Source organism: Hemitrygon akajei, chromosome 25, assembly GCF_048418815.1.
Source record: "Hemitrygon akajei chromosome 25, sHemAka1.3, whole genome shotgun sequence".
Taxonomy (NCBI): domain Eukaryota; kingdom Metazoa; phylum Chordata; class Chondrichthyes; order Myliobatiformes; family Dasyatidae; genus Hemitrygon; species Hemitrygon akajei.
In genome coordinates, this window is record NC_133148.1 from 30543574 (window position 1) to 30566754 (window position 23181).

At 41.8% G+C, this 23181-nt stretch overlaps 1 protein-coding gene across 1 annotated transcript in view; it reads right to left on the reverse strand.

Moving 5' to 3' along the window:
- Window positions 1-14544: 14544 nt before the first annotated feature.
- The window catches only part of LOC140716264 (cation channel sperm-associated auxiliary subunit gamma-like), a 164544-nt gene continuing 155907 nt past the window's right edge, over window positions 14545-23181 (reverse strand). The window contains exons 20-22 of the mRNA XM_073028874.1: window positions 21026-21082; window positions 20211-20364; window positions 14545-14612 (exon numbers count right to left, since the gene is read on the reverse strand). Of these exons, the coding sequence (XP_072884975.1) occupies window positions 14545-14612; window positions 20211-20364; window positions 21026-21082 (279 nt within the window). The remainder of the gene's footprint in view (window positions 14613-20210; window positions 20365-21025; window positions 21083-23181) is intronic.

The following is a 23181-nucleotide window of genomic DNA, read 5'->3' on the forward strand; positions in this document are numbered from 1 at the left end:
AAAATAAGAATGGCTTGTAACAGGCTGGAAACATTCAAAGTTGTAGGGAGCACCCATTGTGGAAAAGAAATGATAAAGATATGTGATATTTCATTTCAATATTAGGAAAGAGAGGAAAAACTACCTGTATGCATAAGAAATGGAAGATAAGTGGTAAATACAGGGATTTGCTAATGGCATGAGTAATCTGAAAAATACGAGGAGAAGCATTTAAAAGTGTAAGATTTATGAGAAACAGGCAATGCGTGAGTAGCTGAGGTGAAGAAGGCAGGGAAAACTGGAAGTACAAAGTACCTGGGGAAGAACAGCCTCTTAAGACATCAGGACCTGAGAAATTACTCAGATCATTGTCACCATTAACTTTGCATATTCAAATGTAAAAATACAATTATAGAAATTGTAGATACCCTTCAACTGAACTTGAAACAAAGAATTTGCTTTTGTTTTACCTACCATCACCTGATTTTAAAGTTGCCCTATATGATTACAGACAAACCCACAAAATATTTGGATTTGCATCCTGTCTAGCCTCAGTGGCTCAAGTAGAGCATTTGATAATACAATGGATTCCCATTAATTAGGCTGTCAGTTAATCAGGGCAGCAGCTTATTAAAGAACAAAAACTAATTGAGAAAAGAACCAGGATTCACTTTGCTTATTTGGCACACTATGCCGCTTAATCGGAGCAGGAGACTGTTACCGAACAGTTTCTAACTAGCGACAGTGTGGTCGTTAGACTCTACGCCATGCTTAGAGCAAACAGTTTTTAAATAGTGTCAGTTGCATCTGCTTGTGTTGGAAAACACAATGATTTCCATCACTGACAACTGACAAAAAGTAAGCAGAATGATAATTCAGAACTGCCTTGCTCACTGTGGTTTCAAACGTTCAGAGTTGGAAATGCCAGATAAGGCCGGGAGTGAAAATAAAATGATTTCACTATTTCTAAAAGTTAGGAACTATGAAGAACTTGAAGGTATCGACAATCATCTTGAACACTGCAGTGAAAATGAAGATTTGGAGAATGTAATCATCGACAGTATTGCATGAAGGCAGTTAATTATCAACACGAGACGCAGCTGGAACCTGGACTTCCTGTCAGATCGCCGGCAGGTGCTAAGAGTGGGCTCCCTCAACACAGCAGCCTCTCCTTTACTCTCTGTATACCCATGACTGTGTTGCCACCCACTGTTCCAATCCGCTAATTAAATTTGCTGACAATACTACATTGATTGGCCTTATCTCAAATAATAACAAGGCAGCCAACAGAGAAAAAGTCATCACCCTGACAGTGGTGTCAAGAAAACAACCTTTCCTTCAATGTCACAAAAACAAAGGAGCTGGTTGTGGACTACAAGAGGAATAGAGACAGGCTAACCCCTATTGGCATCAATGGATTTGGGGTTGACAGAGCCAACAGCTTTAAATTCCTCAGCATATCCATCACTGAGGATCTCACGTGGTCTGTACATACCAACTGTGTTGTAAAAAAGCACAACAGCACCTCTTTCACCTCAGATGGTAGAAGAAGTTTGGCATGAGTCCACAAATCCTAAGAACTTTCTACAGCGGCACAATTGAGAGCATCCTGACTGGCTGCATCACTGCCTGGTATGGGAACTGTACTTCCCTCAATCACAGGACTCTGTAGAGAGTGATTCAGACAGCCCAGCTCATCTGTAGAAGTTAAATTCCCACTATTCAAGACATTTACAGAGACGGGTGTGTAAAAAGGGCCCGAAGGATCATTGGGGACCTGAGACATCCCAACCACAAACTGTTCCAGCTGTTACCCTCTGGAAAACGGTCTGTCTGTCTAGGTACCATATCCAATGCGGACGTTGGTGACCATGGTTTTCCATACAGATCTATCCCTTGTTCTTTGGATGACTTCCATTTCCTCGATGTGTAGCCACCTGGCTAGGCTTTTGATGTACATCAGCCGAGGTCTTCCTCTGGGCTTGCTCCCTCGATCTTTCCAGAGAGTGTGAGTTTTTCTAGTTCATCTTTCAGCATGATGTGTCCTAGAAATCTGAGTTGTCTTTCTCTTATTGTTGGTATGAATGATCTTGGGCTCTTCTGAGAACTTCTCCATTTGATGTGTGTGTAGTCCATGAAATTTTTAACATTCTCCTGTAGAAAACGGCACCACAGCATAAAAGCCAGGACCAACAGGCTCCGGGACAGCTTCTTCCACCAGGCCATCAGAATGATTAATCCTCACTCACACAATTGTATTTCTATGCTATACTGACTGTCCTGTTGTACATTTAATTTGTTACAAATTAGTAAAAATTGTACATTGCACATTCAGATAGAGATGTAACAAAGATTTTTACTCCTCATGTACGTGAAGGATGTAAGTAATAAAGTCAATTCAATTCAAATCTGTGCTGATTCTATTAATCTAAAGAATGCTTCAGTATAAGACCATAAGATATAAGAGCAGAAGTAGGCCATTCGGCTCTGCTATCAATCATGGGCTGATCCAATTCTTCCAGTCAGCCCCACTCCCCTGCCTTCTCCCTATACCCTTTGATGCCCTGGCTAATCAAGAACCTATCTATCTCTACCTTAGCTACACCCAATGACTTGTCCTCCACAGCTGCTCGTGGCAACAAATTCCACAGATTTACCATCCTCTGACTAAAGTAATTTCTCCGCATCTCTGTTCTAAATGGACGTCCTTCAATCCTGAAGTCATGCCCTCTTGTCCTAGAATCCCCTAACATGGGAAATAACTTTGCCATATCTGATCTGCTCAGGCCTTTTAACATTTGAAATGTTTCTGTGAGATCCCCTCTCATTCTCCTGAACTCCAAGGAATACAGCCCAAGAGCTGCCAGATGTTCCTCATACGGTAACCCTTTCATTCCTGGAATCATTCTCATAAATTTTCTCTGAACCCTCTCTAATGTCAATACATCCTTCCTAAAATAAGGAGCCCAAAACTGCACACAATACTTGAAGTGTGGTCTCACGAGTTGCTTATAGAGCCTCAACATCACATCCCTGCTCTTATATTCTATACCTCTAGAAATGAATGCCAACATTGCATTTGCTTTCTTCACAACCATATACAGTGAGTTCCTCTGTCAATAATGATTAGGAACAAATACACAGTTTTATAGTACTGTAGTAGCATTAATAGTGTTCTAATTTGTTGTGCATTTTGTTTAAATGCACAATTAAGGGTGCCACGGTAGTATATTGGTTAGTGCAATGCTATTACAGCTGAGGCTTTGGAGTTTGGAGTTCAGAGTTCAATCCCAGCATCTTCTGTAAGGAGCTTGTATGTCCTCCACAATCCAAAGACTGGTTAGTTGGTTCGCTGGTTGCTGTAAATTGTCCTGTGATTGGGCTAGGGTTAAGTCGGTGGACTGCTGGAGGCACGGCTCGAAGGGTCAGAACAACATATTCCATGCTGTATCTCAAAATGAATGAATGAACAAACAAATAAATACATAGACACACAGTTGAACAAGAGTTTGTCATTGTTATACCACTTAAGCTCTTTCCATGAAACTTTAACTAATTAGGACAGCCACTTAATTGGGCCAAAATGTACTGGTCCTGATATGTCCCAATTAACAGGAATCCACTACAGTTCAGTGAATTTATCCTTGACTAAAGTTACCCTACTTTTCCTGTTTCCCACTCTATCCCTTTCCATGCTACCAACATTAATGATAGGATTGCTATCACTGCATTACCTAATTAGGGATCACGATTAACAATACCCAGTGTTGATCAGAACTATATATGTAACCTTCTGCTCTCCAAAGGCATCGAATATCATTGCCCAAACCCATCACAGGTCTAAGTGAATCAGAATCTCCCTTGTACTTTGGCCATCCATTCCTATTTTACTGGAAGCTACACTCAGTCAGCCTCTGCTTTGACGTCAAAGGCAGTTGCTCCCATATTACTTCAGGAATCAGTTCCTGTGTTCATGTTTGGAACAAGTTTCTGAAGAGGTCAGAATCCAGGCTGTGCCAGGTGAGAGGTTAGAGTGTCATCAAAGCATTTGCCGCTCTCTACCCAACTAGGAAACTTCCATCTCTTATACAGAACGCAGAACAGTACTGTACAGTACAAGCTCTTAGGCGTACGATATGCTGACCTTTTAACCAACTCCAACATGATTCTAATGCTAAACACTGCAGATGCTGTGGTCAAATCAACACGTACAAAAGCTGGATGAACTCAGCAGGTCGGGCAGCATCCGTTGAAATGAGCAGTCAACGTTTCGGGCCAAGACCCTTCGTCAGAATTGATTCTAACACTTCTGCCCCACATAGCCCTCCACTTTCTTTTCATCCATGTTTCTATCTACAAATCTCTTAAAAGTCCCTAATGAGTCTGTCTCTACCACCTCCCTTGACAGTGCATTTCATCTACCCACCACTCTGTGCAAAAAAAAGCTACTGTACATCTGACATCCTCCCTTAACTTTCCTCCAATCACCTCAAAATGGTTACCTCATGTGTTACCCATTTCTTCCCTGGTAAAGAGGAACAGGCAGTCCAATCTGCCGATGTGTCTTATCAACTTGTACATCTCTATCAAGTCACATCTTATCCCCTTTGCTCCAAAGAAAAAAGCCCTGCCTTGTACAACATTTTCTCTAATCCAGGAGACAGACTGGTAAGTCCCTTCTGCACTCTCTCTAAAGCTTCCACATCCTTCGAATAATGAGGTGACTAGAATGGAACGCAATACCCCAGGTGTAGTCTAACCAAAGTTCTACTGAGATGTATAATTAGTTCTCAGCTCTTGAACACAATCCTCTGTCTAATGAAAGCCAACATAACAAATGCCTTTTAACAACCCTATCGATTTGCATGGTAACTTTGAGGGGCATGGACCCCCAAGATCATTTTGTTCCTCCACACAGCTAAGAATTCTTCCATTAACTCTGTGCTCTGTCTTCAAGTTTGACATTCCAAAGTTCTGCCACTTCTCAGCCCATTTCTGCATCCTATCAATGTCCTGTTGCAGCCACCTTGTGACGAGATCTGAAGGATTATCCAAAGCAGACTGTTCCTTTAAAAAGAGAGAGAGGGAGCGGACAGTGTGTGGGCTATTTCAGCAGCGGAGAGAGAGTGTCTGTGAGTTGCCTTGGATACTGAAAGGCAGAACTATATGATGGACAGCTGGTGTTCAGCATTTGTGGTCAGCTGGCTTTGTAATCAGACACACGAGACAAGCTGGAGACACAAGGAAGACAGTGACACTGGTTGAGCTTTGTGTGCCCACAACAAAGGTGGGGTTTCTGCTCACAGTGTGGACAAAGGAGTGACTGGTGGGGAGCTATCGGTGTGGCCTGGGTTGATAACTCCACCACAGAAGACAGTCTCCTTTGTGTGGTCACAGTTGGTGACTTTAATAAGTTTCAGGAGCAGAAGGATGACGTGAAAGATTTGACGACATCGGCACTGAGAAGACAAAACAACTCCCCCTCTCTCTCTCCCCAACTCTACTCAATTCAAATCCCAGAACTGAACTGACTATTTACCATACCACCATAAGACTGTATCATCTAATCACCTGAGCTGGGAGAAGCTTGGGAACTTTATTCACTCACTTATATGTGCATATACTCTACTAACCTGTTTTGCCTTATCTTGTTTTGTATTACTTTATCACGTAGTCACTAATAAAATAGAGTTTATAACAGAAGACTCAGACTCCAGGTGTGTCCATTTCTGCTGGTCCTTTTTGACCCGTTACAGGGTACATAACATTCTACACTATCCATAACACCACCAATCTTCATGTCATCTGTAACTCATCCTTCCACTTCTCCATCCAAGTCATTTATAAAGATCACAAAGAGCGGGGTCCAGAACAGATCTCTCTGGAACAGCAGTGGCTACCAATCTCCAGAGGATGCTCTACCTACTACCACCCTCTGCCTTCCGTGGGAAAGACAATTCTGAACCCACGCACCCAGGTTTCCTTGGATTCCATGCTTGCTGACATTCTGAATGAGCCGATCATAGGGAACCCCCAATAACACCTTACTAAATTCCGTTCACATTCACTGTTCTACTTTCATCAATTTGCCCATCATTTCTTTGAAGAATTCAATCATACTTACGTTCCTCACACAGCCATACTGACTATCCCTAATCAGACTATGCTTCTCCAAGTGCTTGTAAATCCTGTCTCTAAGAATCCTCTCCAATAATTTTTCTATCACTGAAGTAAGACTCAGTTGTCTATAATTCCCAAGATTATCCCTATTATCTTTCTTGAATAAAGGGATAACATTTGCCACCCTCCAAACTTCTGATACAATTCCTGTGGCCAGTGAGGATGCCAAAAGAAGAGCAGTTCCTTGGCCAAGTGGTTAGGGAGTTTGACTAGTGACCAGAAGGTTGTGAGTTAGAGCCCAGCTGAGGCACTTAACCACACAATGCTCCAGTCTACCCAGTTGAAAAACAGGTACCGGCAGAAAAACAAATGCTGGGGCAGACAGACTGGCGTCCTATCCGGGGGAGGGGGTAGTCTCGTACTCTCAGTCGCCATGGAAACCGGCCTAAGCACCGGCCTGAGGAGCCTATAAGGCTCAGGACAGACTTTAATTTAACTTCCCTTAATAACATGGGGTACATCCCGTCCAGCTCTGGGAACTTATCTATTCTAATGTATTCTCTTTCTTAATTTCGACATGTTGCAGTCTGTTCTACATTTTTTTATACAAGAACAGTTCTACATACTGTTCTCATATTTTTCAATGTCCCTCTTACTGGTGAATACTGAAGCAAAGTATTCATTAGGGACCTCCCTTACCTCCTCCTCCAGGCACATGTTCCCTATTTTATCCCTGATCAGTCTGACCCTCACTGTAGTCACCCTCCAGTTCTTTATGTACATGTAGAACAACTTGGGGCTTTCCATAATCCTATTCGCTAAGGCCTTCTAGCTCTCCTAAGTCCCTTTTAAGTTCTTTTCTGGCTATCTTATAACTTTCCAGAGCCCTGTCTACCCCATCTAAACATTATGCACTGAGGAGATGCCAATCAATATTAGGGAAGTTGAAGTCAACCATGACAACACCCTGTTATTTTTGCATCTTTCCAAAATCTGCCTTCTGATCTGTTCCTCAGTGTCTCTGCTGCTGTTGGGGTTCTATAAAATACTGTCATTAGAATGATTGCTCCATTCCTATTTCTGACTTCCACCACCCAGACTGACTCAGTAGATGATCCTTCCACATAGTCCTTCCTTTCTGCAGCCGTGATACTATCCCTGATTAGCTCCCCCACCTCTTTCACCTCCCTCCCTGTCCCTTTCGAAATATCTAAACCCCAGAACATGCAGTAGCCATTTCTGGCCTTTCGACAGCCAAGCCTTTGTAATCAACCAGCCTCTGATGCAGTAGAGTGATGATGTTGCAATGGTTTCCTCCCACAGTCCAAAGAAGTACCAGCTGGTGGGTTAGTTGGTCATTGTAAATTGTCCTGTAATTAGGCTAAGGTTACATTGGGGGATTGCTGCACAGTGGGGCTCAAACAGTTCCGCACTGTTTCTCAATAAATAAATGAAAGGTTTAAAAGGTTAAAGGCCAAATGCTGGCAAATGGGAATGGGTTGGATGGGGCATCATGTGCAGCATTGACCAACTTGACCACATGACTTGTTTTTCATTCTGTATGGCTTTGTAAGATTCCAACTGAGTTGCTTTTGTAGCATTGTGCATATGGTGGAGACTTTATCCCCTCCAGCATAACTGTTCCCTCATGACCTCTTGTTCAATCAGAACTAGAAATCATTGAAGATCAATTGAAATTGCCGAGTTTGGAGAATTGGTATGGGTGAGAGCTTTTCCTGCAGTTTCAACTGGATCATCATAACCCAGTGTTCAGGACTGGTGTCAAGATGGGGTTGTATCAATAATAACATCACCAGCCATCTAATGCATGCATGTGCAATTTGCATTACTTAAGTTGCCAAGAATCATAACTAATGCCATACAATATTGATAAGAACATGTGCAAGCCTCTGATCACTAAAACGTAGAAACAGCTCTGAGACATTCTGTGCAGAATCTGTGACATCATTTTAATGTTACTAATTATGAAACAACATCAGCAGCATAAAAGTGAATTTTATATGGAATGAGCTGTAAATTTCCCAACGGAATTGGTCACCACCACAACATAACCTGGGTAAAATCATCTTTATCTGAAAATTATCTTTGCTCTACAAACTTTCTAGAGCAATATGCCATTTTTATTTCATAGAAAATGATATTCTCTTACCTATTAGATATTTCAATAAGAAAAAAATATTCTGGCCCTTTAAGTCCTTCTGCCGGTACATCACTGCAAGGCGAGTTCTTTTGGCAAACCCACCTAAAGCAAAAATATTCCAAAAAAGTTCAGTAATGTTGAGTTTACATCCTGCTACACTTATTATTGTTTCGTCACCTTTCTTTAAAATTCATTTTCATAGAACATAGAACAGTACAGCACATTACAGGTCCTGCGGCCCACAATGTTGTGCTGATCCTCAAACCCTACCTCCCATATAACCCCCCACCTTAAATTCCTCTATATACCTGTCTAGTAGTCTCTTAAATTTCACTAGTGTATCTGCCTCCACCACTGACTCAGGCAGTGCATTCCACGCACCAACCACTCTCTGAGTAAAAAACCTTCCTCTAATATTCCCCTTGAACTTCCCTTCCCTCCCCTTACCTTAAAGCCATGTCCTCTTGTACTGAGCAGTGGTGCCCTGGGGAAGAGGTGCTGGCTGTCCACTTTATCTATTCCTCTTAGTATCTTGTACACCTCTATCATGTCTCCTCTCATCCTCCTTCTCTCCAAAGAGTAAAGCCCTTTAAATTTATTTTATTTTAAATTTCCTTTAAATTTCTACTACCCTCTATTAACTCGTTAACCTACTGATAATTGTGATGCTTCCTGTGTTAGGTGAGGCTTATAAGTCTAAGTTACAAAGGGTTGAGAATATTTTTACTGAAGTATCATCAGAAATGGAATGGATCAATTGTTCAATGGTTCCATTTAATATCAGAGAATATATACAGTATACAACCTAAAATTCTTACTCTTCACAGACAAAACAAAAGAAAGCCTGAAACAATGAATGACAGAAAAACATTAGAACCCCATAGCCCTCTCCCCCCCATGCACAAGCAGCAGCAAAGCTTCACCCCCACTTGTTCCAGCTGGAAGTGTCAGCCCCCACCACCTACCAAGCAAGTTAAAGCAAGGCCCTCAAAGAGAGACCATGATCTATCATCCAACAAAAACCATTCTTCACCCAACAATTTGACATGCCACAAGCTCTCTCTCTCTCCCCCCTGCCAGCTAAACAGCAAATCCACTGAAAACTATTCCTGCCAAAAGATCTCAGACTGAAACGTCAACTGTACTTTTTTTCAATGGACGCTGCCTGGCCTGCTGAGCTCCTCCAGCGTTTTGTGTGTGCGTTGCTTGGATTTCCAGCATCTGCAGATTTTCTCTTGTTTGTGAACACTATTCCCCCAACTACACTATGCCCATATCCATTCATCTTCCTAACATCCATGTGACTATGCAATTATCTCTTAAAAGCCTCCAATGTATTTGCTTCCACCACCACACCAGGCAGCACATTCCAGGCATCCACCACTCTCTGAGTGAAAAACTTACCCCTCACATCCCCTTTGAACCTACCCCCTCTCCCCTTCAGTGCAGGCCCTCTGATATTAGACATTTCAAAGACGTAAACAGACAGCCAGGTCTTTTTCTCACCTGGTTGGAATATCCAATACCTAGAGGGAAGGTGGGACCTACAGTGAGAGGTGGAAAGTTCAAAGGAGATGCAAGATTTTTTTTTAACACATAGAGTGGTGGATACCTGGGATGCCCTATCTGGGGAGGTGTGAAGGCAAAGAATGTACAACGGAGGCATTCAAGAGAATCTTAGAAAGGCACATCATCAATGTGCAGGAAAGGAGAGAATATGGATACTTTATAGACAGAAGGGATTAACTTAGTTGGCCATTTGATTAATTATTTAATTAATTCAACACAACACTGTGGGCTGAAGGGCCTGTTCCTGTACTGTACTGTTCAGCGTTCTACGTTCTCTACTCTGAGCAGTCATGGACCAGAGATTTCTAGAAGTCTGTAGTGATGTAGCATTTCTTGGAGCATGTTCCATAGGCACATTTTCTCCCACCCATCTGGTAATCACTTCCCATGGCGAAGGTCAAAATATCATTTCTCTTAGGAGCTTGGTGCCAGGCGTGAGAATGACATGGCCCATCCAGTGTAGTTGACTGAGTGTAACTAGGGCCTGGCTATGCTCTGAGAGGTCTGTTGTAGGAAGCTCGGGTTTCAGGAGTATAAAGGAGGGCAGAGATCACTGCTACCTGGTAGATCATATATCTGAGGACTTGATGTTCAAGTACCCTTTTCTTAAATAAGCGTAGCCATGCTGACTCACATTAATTAGACTCTGCTTTTTCAAATTAACATAAGTCCTGTCCTTTAGATTTTACTTCAATAATTTCCTTACCACTGACATAAGGCTCCCTGGCTTTAGTTATCTTGTTTATCCCTGCCACCCTTCCTAAACTGCATGATTATGTATCATAGAACCATGGAACATTACAGCACAGAAATAGGCCTTTTGGCCCTTCTTGGCTGTGCCAAACCATTTTTCTGCCGAGTCCCGCTGACCTGTACCCGGCCCATATCCCTCCAAACCCCTCTCATACATGTACCTGTCCAAGTTTTTCTTAAATGTTAAAAGTGAGCCCGCATTTACCACTTCATCTGGCAGCTCATTCCACACTCCCACCACTCTCTGTGTGAAGAAGCCCCCCCCCTAATGTTCCCTTTAAACTTTTCCCCCTTCACCCTTAACCCATGTCTTCTGGTTTTTTTTCTCCCCTAACCTCAGTGGAAAAAGCCTGCTTGCATTCACTCTATCTATACCCATCATAATTTTATATACCTCTATCAAATCTCCCTTCATTCTTCTATGCTCCAGGGAATAAAGTCCTAACTTATTCAACCTTTCTCTGTAACTCAGTTTCTCAAGTCCCGGCAACATCCTTGTAAACCTTCTCTGCACTCTTTCAACCTTATTAATATCCTTCCTGTAATTCGGTGACCAAAACTGCACACAATACTCCAAATTCGGCCTCACCAATGCCTTACACAACCTCACTATAACATTCCAACTCTTATACTCAATACTTTGATTTATAAAGGCCAATGTACCAAGAGCTTTCTTTACGACTCTATCTACCTGTGACGCCACTTTTTGGGAATTTTGTATCTGTATTCCCAGATCCCTCTGTTCTACTGCACTCCTCAGTGCCTTACCATTTACCTTTTACGTTCTACCTTCTATCCTCCACAAAATAACTTCTTCTTTCGAATATGACTCTACGACTAAACTGTGTGCAATTAGAACTGTGATTTACATTTTGGTGGTGTGCTTTGACTGAGCAACTTGGCCTTTGCAGCCTCTGAGGGAGTTTGATGGAGCAGAACGGTGTGGCCATGATCATTGCTTTTCTCCATTTGGGGTATCCAGTAAGGTTGAAGTGGACAAGGACAAGAGCAGAAGATGGGCGGGTTATGGGGAAAAGACAAGAGATTGGGGCTAAGAGGGAAAATGGATCAGCCATAATGAAATCGCGGAGCAGACTCAATGGGCCAAAAGGCCTAATTCTGCTCCTATATCCTGTGGTCTTATGGTCAGACTGGAATATCATGTCCCTAATCTCTTGCTAACTCCCTCTTAAAAGATTTCCACTTCTCAGATGTCATTTAACCTTCAAGTATCTGCTTCAGATTTCTTTTGTCAAGTCTTCCCTTGTGTTAAAAATCCTGTTTGCCCCATTTTGGGATCTTAACTCATCTTTTCTCATACTAGCTTGAAACGTACAGAATTACAGTAATTGTTTCCATGGTGTTCCACCACCTAAGAGGAAGTTAAGTTCTCCTCCCTGGTAAGACAAAATAGATATTGTCTCAAAACCCTGAACTGAATTAACAAACTGTGCTCCGTAACCCTTTGTATTAGGGAAACGCAGATCAATATTTGGAAAGTTAAAGCTCCCAACTACAGCAAGCTAATTGCTTTTATACCTTTTTGGAATTTACTTGCATATTTATTCCTCTAGTGGCGGCACAGTTGCACAACAGTTTGTGTAACACTTGACAGCACCAAAGGTTCAATTCCCACTGCTGTCTGTACGGAGTTGGCACATTCTCCTCATGACTGTGTGTGCTTTCTCTGAGCGCTCCAGTTTCCTCCCACATTCCAAAGACATAACGTTAGTAAATTGTTCATATGCTGTGTTGGTGCCGGAAGTATGCTTACACTCGTGGTCTGCCCCAAGCGCTTCTCAAACGGTGTTAGTTATTGACGTAATTCACTGCAATTTTCAATGTGCATGTGACAAAGAATTCTTTTCCTTCTGAGGATCGAGAAACCTATTGTATCAACCTAGCAAAGTGATTACTCCACTCTCACTACTAAATTCTACTCATTGGATGATCCCTTCAGGGCAATACCTCTATGTACAGCTCTCCCTAATCATCAGCGTGAGTGACAACCCCTTCATTTTTGCATCTCCCTCTGTGACATCTGAAAATTCAATATCCCAGAACATTAACCTGTTAGTCTAGCCTTTCATTCAACCACATTTCTGTCATTTCAATAGTACCTAAATTCCATGTGCTGACCCATGCATATATATGTGCATGGACTAGGCTTCAAGCCGTGGTGTTGCCTGTTTACAACTGGCAGGGTGAGGTGTCAGAGTCAGAGCACTCCAACAGGGATAGTGTGGTATGGTATCCAAGATGGAATCACTGCGACCCCCTAGCGTTCACTCAACAGAAGACAAGCTCTGTCGTGGTCGTCTGCATATTTTGGCTGCGTTGGATGGCTTGAGTTTGCACTCTTTTATTGAGGGGCTGTATCCTTCTACCTTATACATGCTGCGTGAGACTGTTGGTACTGTGTTTTACACCTTGACCCCAGAGTCACGGTGTCTCATTTGTCTGTATTCATGGGTATTCATGTATGGTTGATTGACAATGAAACTTGAATTGAATTGAAGTAAAGGAAAGATTGGATATGGTCAATAATTTGTGAGAATGAAAGAATGCAGCATTCTTTGAAATACTATATATGAATTCATACAGAACAAATTATAAATAAATTCTTCTGATCTTTGCTTCCTGCTGAAGGGTCTCGGCCTGGAACGTCAACTGTTTACACTTTTCCATAGATGCTGCCTGACCTGCTGAGTCCCTCCAGAACTTTGATTGTGTTGCTTGGATTTCCAGCATCTGCAGATTCTGTCTTGTTTGTGAATGGATCATTGTTCTTTTTAAAATAACTTTGATTAAAATAAAATTGAAGGAGTGACAGTGCAATCCAAAACCAACATGAATTTATAGAGAACAAATTCTAAAGAAATTCTTCTATCTTTGCTTTCTGCTTCAACGGCTTAAATTTACTCAGTATCGATTGCCATCAATCTCTACTTTGGTCCATTTCAACTGTCAATTCTAACTAGTATAATAAATAAAACCGTAAAATATTGGGGAATATTTTATATTGGTTGACATTGCAACAGCTCCACTCACCTAATTCCAAAGGTATCACTTTGCAAAATAGGGAAACCTTGATTTGTATATTTTTCATCTTTCGGGTTGCTTGCTATGGTCGTCCATATTGCTGCATAGCTATCCCTACCAGAGACAAAATAGTAAACTGATCTTTCACTTTTGTCATACAATATAATGTTATCAATACCATTTTATATCATGGTAGTCTGCAGTGTTTTGCTTAGTTGTATAAAATTAAGGAGTTTACATGTTGTATACATTATAATGTAGACTAGTGGAGCATTGGAACACATTGTTGTGCCAAACTAATTAAATTAGTAACCAAATGCTCAACTAGAACACTCCCCACCCCCCACAACAATGTCCATATCCGTCCACTTGTAGGCATCCATCACATTTGCCTCCAGCATCCACCCCATCAGCACATCCAGGCACCGACCACTCTCTGTGCTAAAGATAAAACCTGCTCTATACACCTCCTTTGGACCTGCTCTCTTCGCCTCAAATGAATACCCTCCATTTATCAGACATGGACGTGTCCAAAAATAGCCGTTGCCTGCCTAATTCTCTCATAATTTGCCCTGCCCCATTTCAAAGTACATACTTTTCAATATCTATAGCTATCTAAAATTTTAAGGAGTTATCACATAAGATTTACAATTTTTACTTCATGGGAATGATATATGGTAGATATTGGAAATTTTTGTATCTACAGAATGTGTAATAGTACCTGTAATTCACTGAGTTGTATAATAGAATCTCTTGTGGACTGAATTTCTGAATATTACTTCTTCTATACGGTCCACCTCCAATGACTTTAAAGGTATAACTAGGAAATTAAAATATACATGATTTTCATGAAAACATAGGAAATAATCATTTATTTTGCGCTTAGTAAAAGGATATTATATCCCAATTTAAATTTTCACCTACCTGCCCAAAAATCGATTAGATTTTCCTGTCACCAAATCTTGAATTAAAAAGAAGGGATAAAATGCTGCAAAGATATGCAAATCAGGTTTTAACATATATGTACAATATATAAGAGATAAAAACTTATATTGTTTCATGAAACATTACATATGGAAGAGCTATGTTACTATATGTGATAAACATATTAAATATTTCTGTTTAAATACCGTAAATAGATCAGTGCAAGCTGTAAATCAATTCATTCATTATTTTTCACTTTGTTTTAAAGATTCTGGTTTCTTAGTCGAAAACATTTTCTTGCAAACTTTGCCTCTTTGTTGTTTTTCTCTTAAGTTTGTAAGTGATTTGCATTTGCACAGAGATAAGAAAGAAGTGCTCGACACACACAATCTTCTAGCATTATCATTAGGGTTCCTTTGGTAGTGCCCACAGTAAGGTTTAGGTTATTTTGTTTCAATGCAGGCGAAAAATAGGGAAACAACAGATGGATGTCCACCTGCAGTAAAACTATTTGAAAATTTTTCAAAAGATCAAACTTGGTTCAGTAGTCTTATAATTTTATATATTGGTTATAGCGGCTTATGATACTTCTGACTTCATAAAGTAAGAGAACAAGACCATATAAGCAACATGCACAAAATTCTGGAGGAAGTCAGTAGGCCATACAGTATCGATAGAAAGAAGTACAGTTGCCATTTCAAGCCGAAACCCTTCAGCTGGGCTAGAGAAAGCTGAGGAAATATTTGTAAAAACACTATCCCCTTCTCTCAATTCCTCCGTCTCCGCCGCATCTGCTCTCAGGATGAAGCTTTTCATTCTAGAATGAAGGAGATGTTCTCCTTCTTCAGAAAAAGGGTCTTCCCTTCCTCCACCATCAACGCTGCCCTCAACCGCATTTCTTCCATTTCACACACATCTGCTCTTGCTCCATCCTCCCACCATGCTAGCAGGGATCGGGTTCCCCTTGTCCTCACCTACCACCCCACCAGCCTCTGTGTCCAGCACATAATTCTCCGAAACTTCCGCCACCTCCAAATGAATCCCACTACCAAACACGTCTTTCCTTCCCCCCCACCCCCCACTCTCTGCTTTACACAGGGATCACTTCCTATGCGACTCCCTTGTCAACTCGTCCCTCCCCACTGATCTCCCTCCTGGCACTTAACCTCGCAAGCAGAACAAGGGCTTCAGCTGCACCTACACCTCCTCCCTCACTACCATTCAGGGCCCCAAAACAATCCTTCCAGGTGAGGCGGCGCTTCACCTGTGAGTCTGTTGGGGTCATATACTGTGTCCAGTGCTCCTGTTTGTGCCTCTTGTATATCGGTGAGACCCGACATAGATTGGGACACTGCTTCACCGAGCATCTACGCTCTGTCTGCCAGAACAAGCGGGATCTCCTAGTGGCCACCCATTTTATTTCCACTTCCCTTTCCCATTCTGATATGTCCATCCATGGCCTCCTCCACTGGCATTGGAGAAACAACACCTGATATTCCATTTGGGTAGCCTCCAACCTGATGGCATGAACATCGATTTCTCAAACTTCCAGTAATGCCTCCACCCCTGACCCCCCTCACCATTTCCCATCCCCTTGTCCCTCTCTCATGTTATCTCCTTGCCTGCCCATCACCTCCCTTTAGTGCTCCTCCCCCACCCCCAACTTTTTTCTTTCTTCCCTCCCCCTCCCAGTTTCACCTATCACCTGGCCTTTCTCTCTGCCCTCCCCCTCCAGCTTTTTTTCCCCAGTCCTGCCGAAGGGTTTCAGCCAGATACATCGACTGTACTTTTTCCCCATAGATGCTGCCTGGCCTGCTGAGTTCCTCCAGCATTTTGTGTGTGTTGCTCGGATTTCCAGCATCTGCAGACTCTCTCCTGTTTGTGAGGATTCTGTAAGTGCTTACATAAGAGCTTACAGTTTGATTTTGAGCTGAACTTTAATGCTTTTGGCTGAAAGATGTAATAACTGTGATTGAGTCATTGAGCAACACAGCTCTGATGCAGGCACTTTTGTCCAATGAGTCTATATTGACCACGGTGCTCACCAGGGGGACCCAACTTCCTGCATTCAGCCCCTATCCCTCGAAGGGGGAACACCTCCAAGTGCTTTTTCTGACAGCTCATTCTATATACTCACCAGCCAGGATGTGAAAAGGTTGTCTTGAAGGTCCCTTTAAAATCTTTCCTCTCTCACCCTAAAGCTAAGCTCCTATTTTTGTAAAGAACTTGCATGAGAGTATTGATGGACTGATTACAAAGTTTGTAGATGACACAAAATTGATGGAATTGTAGATAGCATAAAAGATTAGCTAAGAATATAGTGAGAGACATAGATCAGTTGAGAAGTGCAAAAAGTGGTGGCAGATGGAATTTAACTTAACTACCAGGTTTTGGGAGTTAAGTTCTGGTAGGATAAATACAAGAAATGGCAGAGACCTTGAGAGCAATGATGTACAGGGGGACCAATGTGCACAAGTCCATAATTTGCTGACAGAGATGGCACAGGCAAATAGAGTAGTGAAAGTGACATTTGGCATGCTAGCCTTCATAAAGATTGGCACATCACATTGCAGCTGTACAAAGCATGGATTAGACTATGCTTGGAGTACTGTCTATGATTGTGGTCACCTTCCTAGAGGAAGGCGGTGGAACCAACAGAGCGAATGCAGAAGAAGTTGACAAGAGTAAAGCAGTGGATGTTGTCTATGTGGACTTCAGTAATGCCTTTGACAAGGTTCCACATGGAAGGATCGTTAGGAAGGTTCAATCGTTAGGTATTAATATTGAAGTAGTAAAATGGATTCAACAGTGGCTGGATGGGAGATGCCAGAGAGTAGTGGTGGATAACTGTTTGTCAGGTTGGAGGCTGGTGACTAGTGGTGTGCCTCAGGGATCTGGGTCCAATGCTGCTTGTCATATACATTAATGATCTGGATGATGGGGTGGTAAATTGGATTAGTAAGTATGCAGATGATACTAAGATAGGTGGCATTGTGGATAATGAAGTAGGTTTTCAAAATTTGCGGAGAGATTTAGGCCAGTTAGAAGAATGGGCTGAAAGATGGCAGATGGAGTTTAATGCTGATAAGTGTGAGGTGCTACATTTTGGTAGGAATAATCCAAATAGGACATACATGGTAAATGGTAGGGCATTGAAGAATGCAGTAGAACAGAGTGATCTAGGAATAATGGTTCATAGTTCCCTGAAGGTGGAATCTCATGTGGATAGGGTGGTGAAGAAAGCTTTTAGTATGCTGGCCTTTATAAATCAGAGCATTGAGTATAGGAGTTGGGATGTAATGTTAAAATTGCACAAGGCATTGATAAGGCCAAATTTGGAGTATTGTGTACAATTCTGGTCACCGAATTACAGGAAAGATGTCAACAAAATAGAGAGAGTACAGAGGAGATTTACTAGAATGTTACCTGGGTTTCAGCACCTAAGTTACAGAGAAAGGTTGAACAAGTTAGGTCTTTATTCTTTGGTGCGTAGAAGGTTGAGGGGGGACTTAATAGAGGTATTTAAAATTATGAGGGCGATAGATAGAGTTGACGTGGATAGGCTTTTTACATTCAGAGTAGGGGAGATTCAAACAAGAGGACATGAGTTGAGAGTTAGGGGGCAAAAGTTTAGGGGTAACATAAGGGGGAACTTCTTTAGTCAGAGAGTGGTAGCTGTGTGGAACGAGCTTCCAGTAGAAGTGGTAGAGGCAGGTTCGGTATTGTCATTTTAAAAAAATTGGATAGGTATATAGACAGGAAAGGAATGGAGGGTTATGGGCTGAGTGCAGGTCGGTGGGACTAGGTGAGAGTAAGCTTTTGGCACGGACTAGAAGGGCCGAGATGGTCTGTTTCCGTGCTGTAATTGTTATATGGTTTTAAGTTCACCAAGATGTGTCCTGGAATAGAGGACTGTAGTAGTAAGGAGAGATTGGAGAGGCTTGTTTATTCTCACTGGAAATTAGAAGGCTGAGCAGTGATTCTAGAGCTTATAAAATTATGAAGAGCATAGATAGGACATGTATACAGGAATTTTCCCCAGGGCAAGGGAGTGTAGAACTGGAGAGTGCAAGCTTAATGTAAGAGGGTGGAATTGTAAAACAGATCTGAGGAGCAAGTTTTTCCACACAGAGAGTAGTTATGTGGAACAAGCTTCCAGAGGTGGTGGCAGAGGCAGGTACAATTACAGTGTTTTTAGGGTATTTGGACAAAAGAGATGAATGCATGCCTAATGCAGTGTTGGATGCTGATGTTTTCGATTTGAGTTCTTCGAAAGTCCAGGATGAAGCGTAAAATGTATATTTAAGGCAGAGGTTGATCAATTATAGATTGATCAAGGCATGAAAGTATACGGGGGGGGTGGGGGAGGAGGAGATTGGGGTTGAGAGAAAGAATGGATCAGCCTTGATGAAATAGCAGAGCAGGCTCAATGGGCCAATTAACCTAATTCTGCTCCTATATCCTATGGGCTTATGGTCTAAAACTTGTTGCTCACAATCATTTATTACACACTAAAAGAACAAAGGGGGTGTGAGAGGAGAGCAGAGAGAACAGAGCCTAGTAGTGAGAGAAGGTGATGGTGGGAAAGGAGCAAAGGAAAGAGAGCCAGAGCCAATGTGTTCTGCTCTTCTTATACCAACTTAATTCCTTTGACTTTTCAAAGATAACAGACATTCCGTTCAAATTTTGTAGATAAGACTTAACCAATCAGTTAGCCCCTATTCATATAATGCAATATCCAAGAAGCTTCCAGAATAATAAGGAAGGGCTGTACACAATAGGAAACACACTGAACAATAGCATATCCACGGGTAATTTTCTAAAATACAAACAAACATTAGGAAGTTATGCTTGAGAGTCGATTTGATAGAGGATACAAAATTATGAGGGGTATAGATGGGGTAAATGCAAGCAGGCTTTTCCCATTGAGGTTGGGTGGGACTACAACCCGAGGTCATGGGTTAAGGGTGAAAGGTAAAAAGCTCGAGGGGAATATGAGGGGAAGCTTCTTCATTCAGAGGATCATGAGAGTGTGGAATGAGCTGCCAGTGCACGTGGTGGATGCAAGCTCGATTTCAACACTTAAGCGAAGTTTGGATAGGTACATGGATGTTAGGGCTATGGAGGGCTATGGTCTGGGAGAAGCTCAATGGGAACAGGCAGTTTAAATGGTTTCTAAATGGACTAGAATGACCGAAGGGCCTGTTTCTGTGCTGTACTTCTCCGGACTCTATGACTCAAAGTTAAACTGCAAAGAAAATAACAACTATGTGTGTAGGTCTCGTGAGACCATGGATTTGCGCCTTGGAAAGTTTCCTGGGCAGTTGCCCAAGCTGCAAGTCTCCCCTCTCCACACCACCGATGTTGTCCAAGGGAAGGGCAAGGGCCGATACAGCTTGGCACTGGTATCGTCGCAGAGCAATGTGTGGTTAAATGCCTTGCTCAAGGACACAACACTCTGCCTTAGCTGAGGCTTGAACCAGTGACCTTCAGATCACTAGACCAACGCCTTAACCACTTGGCCATGTGCCAACACATAACAATTATACAGTTTAATCTAACGGCAGGCAAATGGGATCAGAATAGATGAGGTGGGCCAGAAGAGTCAATTTCTGTGTTATAATTCTACAATTACATTTTGGAAGGAGTGTGACACACTTACGTTGTTCGTAATAAAAGCACGGAATTTCATTGTGCTCAAGACAGTCAAAGTGCACTTTAGATTTATTCACAATGTATTCTATAGTGTAGGCAATGTCGAGAGCAAGTCTGTTTCCAGGCGGGCATCCCACGTAGACAGCCATCTGTAAGCTACCCTGGGAAGCAGAAATAAATATTCTTTTTATGCTTTTCTGTGTACTTAGCCTGCAAACACAGGGAATAATCTCCAGTTACATACAAAACTGCGTACACATAGTACTGTGCAAAAGTCCCAGGCACATGTACTGTATATAACTAAGGTGTCTGAAACTTTTGCAGAGTACTGAATTTGTCATCATGGGGCTGAGAGCAAGCTTGTAAATCTGGCAGAGTGCCGCAAGAGAAGCATGCAACCGGTGGCAGAGAAGGTGTGCCGGGGGAGCGGATGGTGAGGGTACAGACACACCCAGCCCTGAGACACCAAGCAAGGTTATTTGATTCCAAACAATTGGTTTACTGATCATTAAGGAATGTCTCTCTGGTGCTTCCCTCTCCCTTCCCCTTTTCCCAGCCATGATTCCCCTCTCCCTGCCCCCTTCCCACCCTCAGTCTACAATAGAAACCCAAATCAGAATCAGGTTTATCATCACTCACACATGTCATGAAATTTGTTTTTGCACAGTACTCTAAACACATACATCTATCTGACAATATACTTGACTTGAAACTTTTTAAGCTCTACTCTAAACAGAGATACATGACATTCTAATTTCAGGTTTCTTGTGAAAAACTGCATTAAATCCTTTGTACAAATAAAAAGTGGTTTTTTTTAATCACCTCCATCGTAACTTCACTCCCAAATTCTGAAAAGCAGGCAAAGTCAGAATTTACTACCTGAGAAAGAGAGGGAGGTTAGCATTAAGTTAAAGTTCTTCTGACATGTCGAGAGTAAGTTTAATAAGTGAACCCCTCTCCCCCCACCCCCACACTCCAGGGATTCCTCCTGTAGACAAGGTTTCTAATACAAGCACTATCATTGCTCTGCAATGCACAGTGTAAAGTGAAGAATTCAACAGTCTTCTTCATGCATTTACTGTCTTTCCACTATAGCTAGCTCAGCTAGGTACATCTTGACACTTAGATTTTGAAATATTTCTAGCTATTAAGTATATTATTTTATATTCTTAATTCAAGATTTTCCTTTCTATTATTGTATCTTAACACCATCCTTTCCCATTCTTTCATTTCCATCTTTGACAGTTTATTACCCTTCATGATGTTGTACACTTTCAAAATGCTAGATCGAGACCATAAGACACAGCAGCAGAATTAGGCCATTCAGTCCATCGAGTCTCCTCTGCCATTCTATCATGACTGATTTATTATCCCTCTTAATCCCATTTTGCCTTCTCACCTTTGACATCCTTACTAATCAAGAACCCAACACCCTCTGATTTACTTATACTCAATGACCTGGCCTCCACAACTATTTGTAGCAATAAATTCTACATATTCACCAGCCTCTGGCTAAAGAAATTTCTTCTCATCTCTGTTATGAATAGATATCCCTCTATTCTGAGGCAGAACCCTCTGGTCTTAAGCTCAGCTACTATAGAAAACATTCTCTCTACGTACATTCTATCTAGGCCTTTCAATATACGATCAGTTCCAATGAGGTCCCCTATCATTCTTCTAATCTCGGGCAAGTATAGGCCCAAACATATCAAATGCTCCTCATACGTTAACCCTGTCATTCTCTGAATCATTTTCATGAACCTCTTCTGGACCGTCTTCAATGCCAAAACATGTTTACCTACATAAGGGGCCCAAAAGTGCTCACAATATTCCAAGTGTGGTTTGACTAATGCCTTATAAAGCCTCAGTATCACATCCTTGCTCTTATAACATTGCATTTGCTTTCCTGCAAGTTAACCTTTAGAAAATCTTTTACAAGAACTCCCAAGTCCCTTTGCACCTCTGATTTTTGAATTTTCTCCCCATTTAGTGAATAGTCTTTGCTTTCATTCCTACCAAAGTGTATGACCATACACTTCCCCATATTATATTCCATCTGCCACTTCTTTGCCATTCTTCTAATCTTTCTAATTCATTCTGCAGACTCCCTGCTTCCTCAAAACCACCTGCCCCTCCACCTGTCTTTGTAACATCTGCAATCATGGCCACAAAGCCATTAATTCTGTTATCCAGATCTTTGACATATAAAGTAGTGGTTCCAATACTGACTCCTACGAAACATCACTATTCACTGGCAGCCAACCAGATGTGGTCCCCTTTATTCCCACTCTTTGCCTCCTGCCAATCACTCAATCTTCTATCCATGCTAGTATCTCTCCTACAATACCATGGGTTCTTGTTTAACAACCTCATGTTTAGCACCTATAAAAGGCCTTCTCAAAATCCAACAGCTCCCAGTCCTGGAAGACACCTACAGCTTATGCTGCCTAAGGAAAGCTACAAGCATCTGTAAGGACAACAAACACCCATGCAATCATCTGTTTGAACTTCTTCCATCTGGCAGACGTTATAAGATTTTCTATGCCCACACTTCCAGACTGAAAAATAGCTTTTTCCCCCAGAGCTATAATTGCTCTGAACCAATCGATCAAGCGTCATCCATAAATTTGTTATATTGCTACTTTTAACACTGTAACATGCTTCTGAGTTGCGCTTTTGTACTGCTGGACATTGCTTGTACTGGCTGGTTACTTGATTTTATTTATTGATTATTTATTTTATTTGTTGTTTTATAGCATTGAGTACGAGAGTTGCAAACTCATTTTCGCTGTATTGGATGCATGACAAATTGTACTATGCAATGACAATAAAGATATTTCATTTCATTTCATTTCATTAAAACCATGCCCACTGACACTCCTTTGTCTATCCTGCTTGTTATTTCCTCAAAGAATTCCAACTGATTTGCCAGACAAGATTTCCCCCTAAGGAAAGCATGCTGACTACAGCCTACTTTA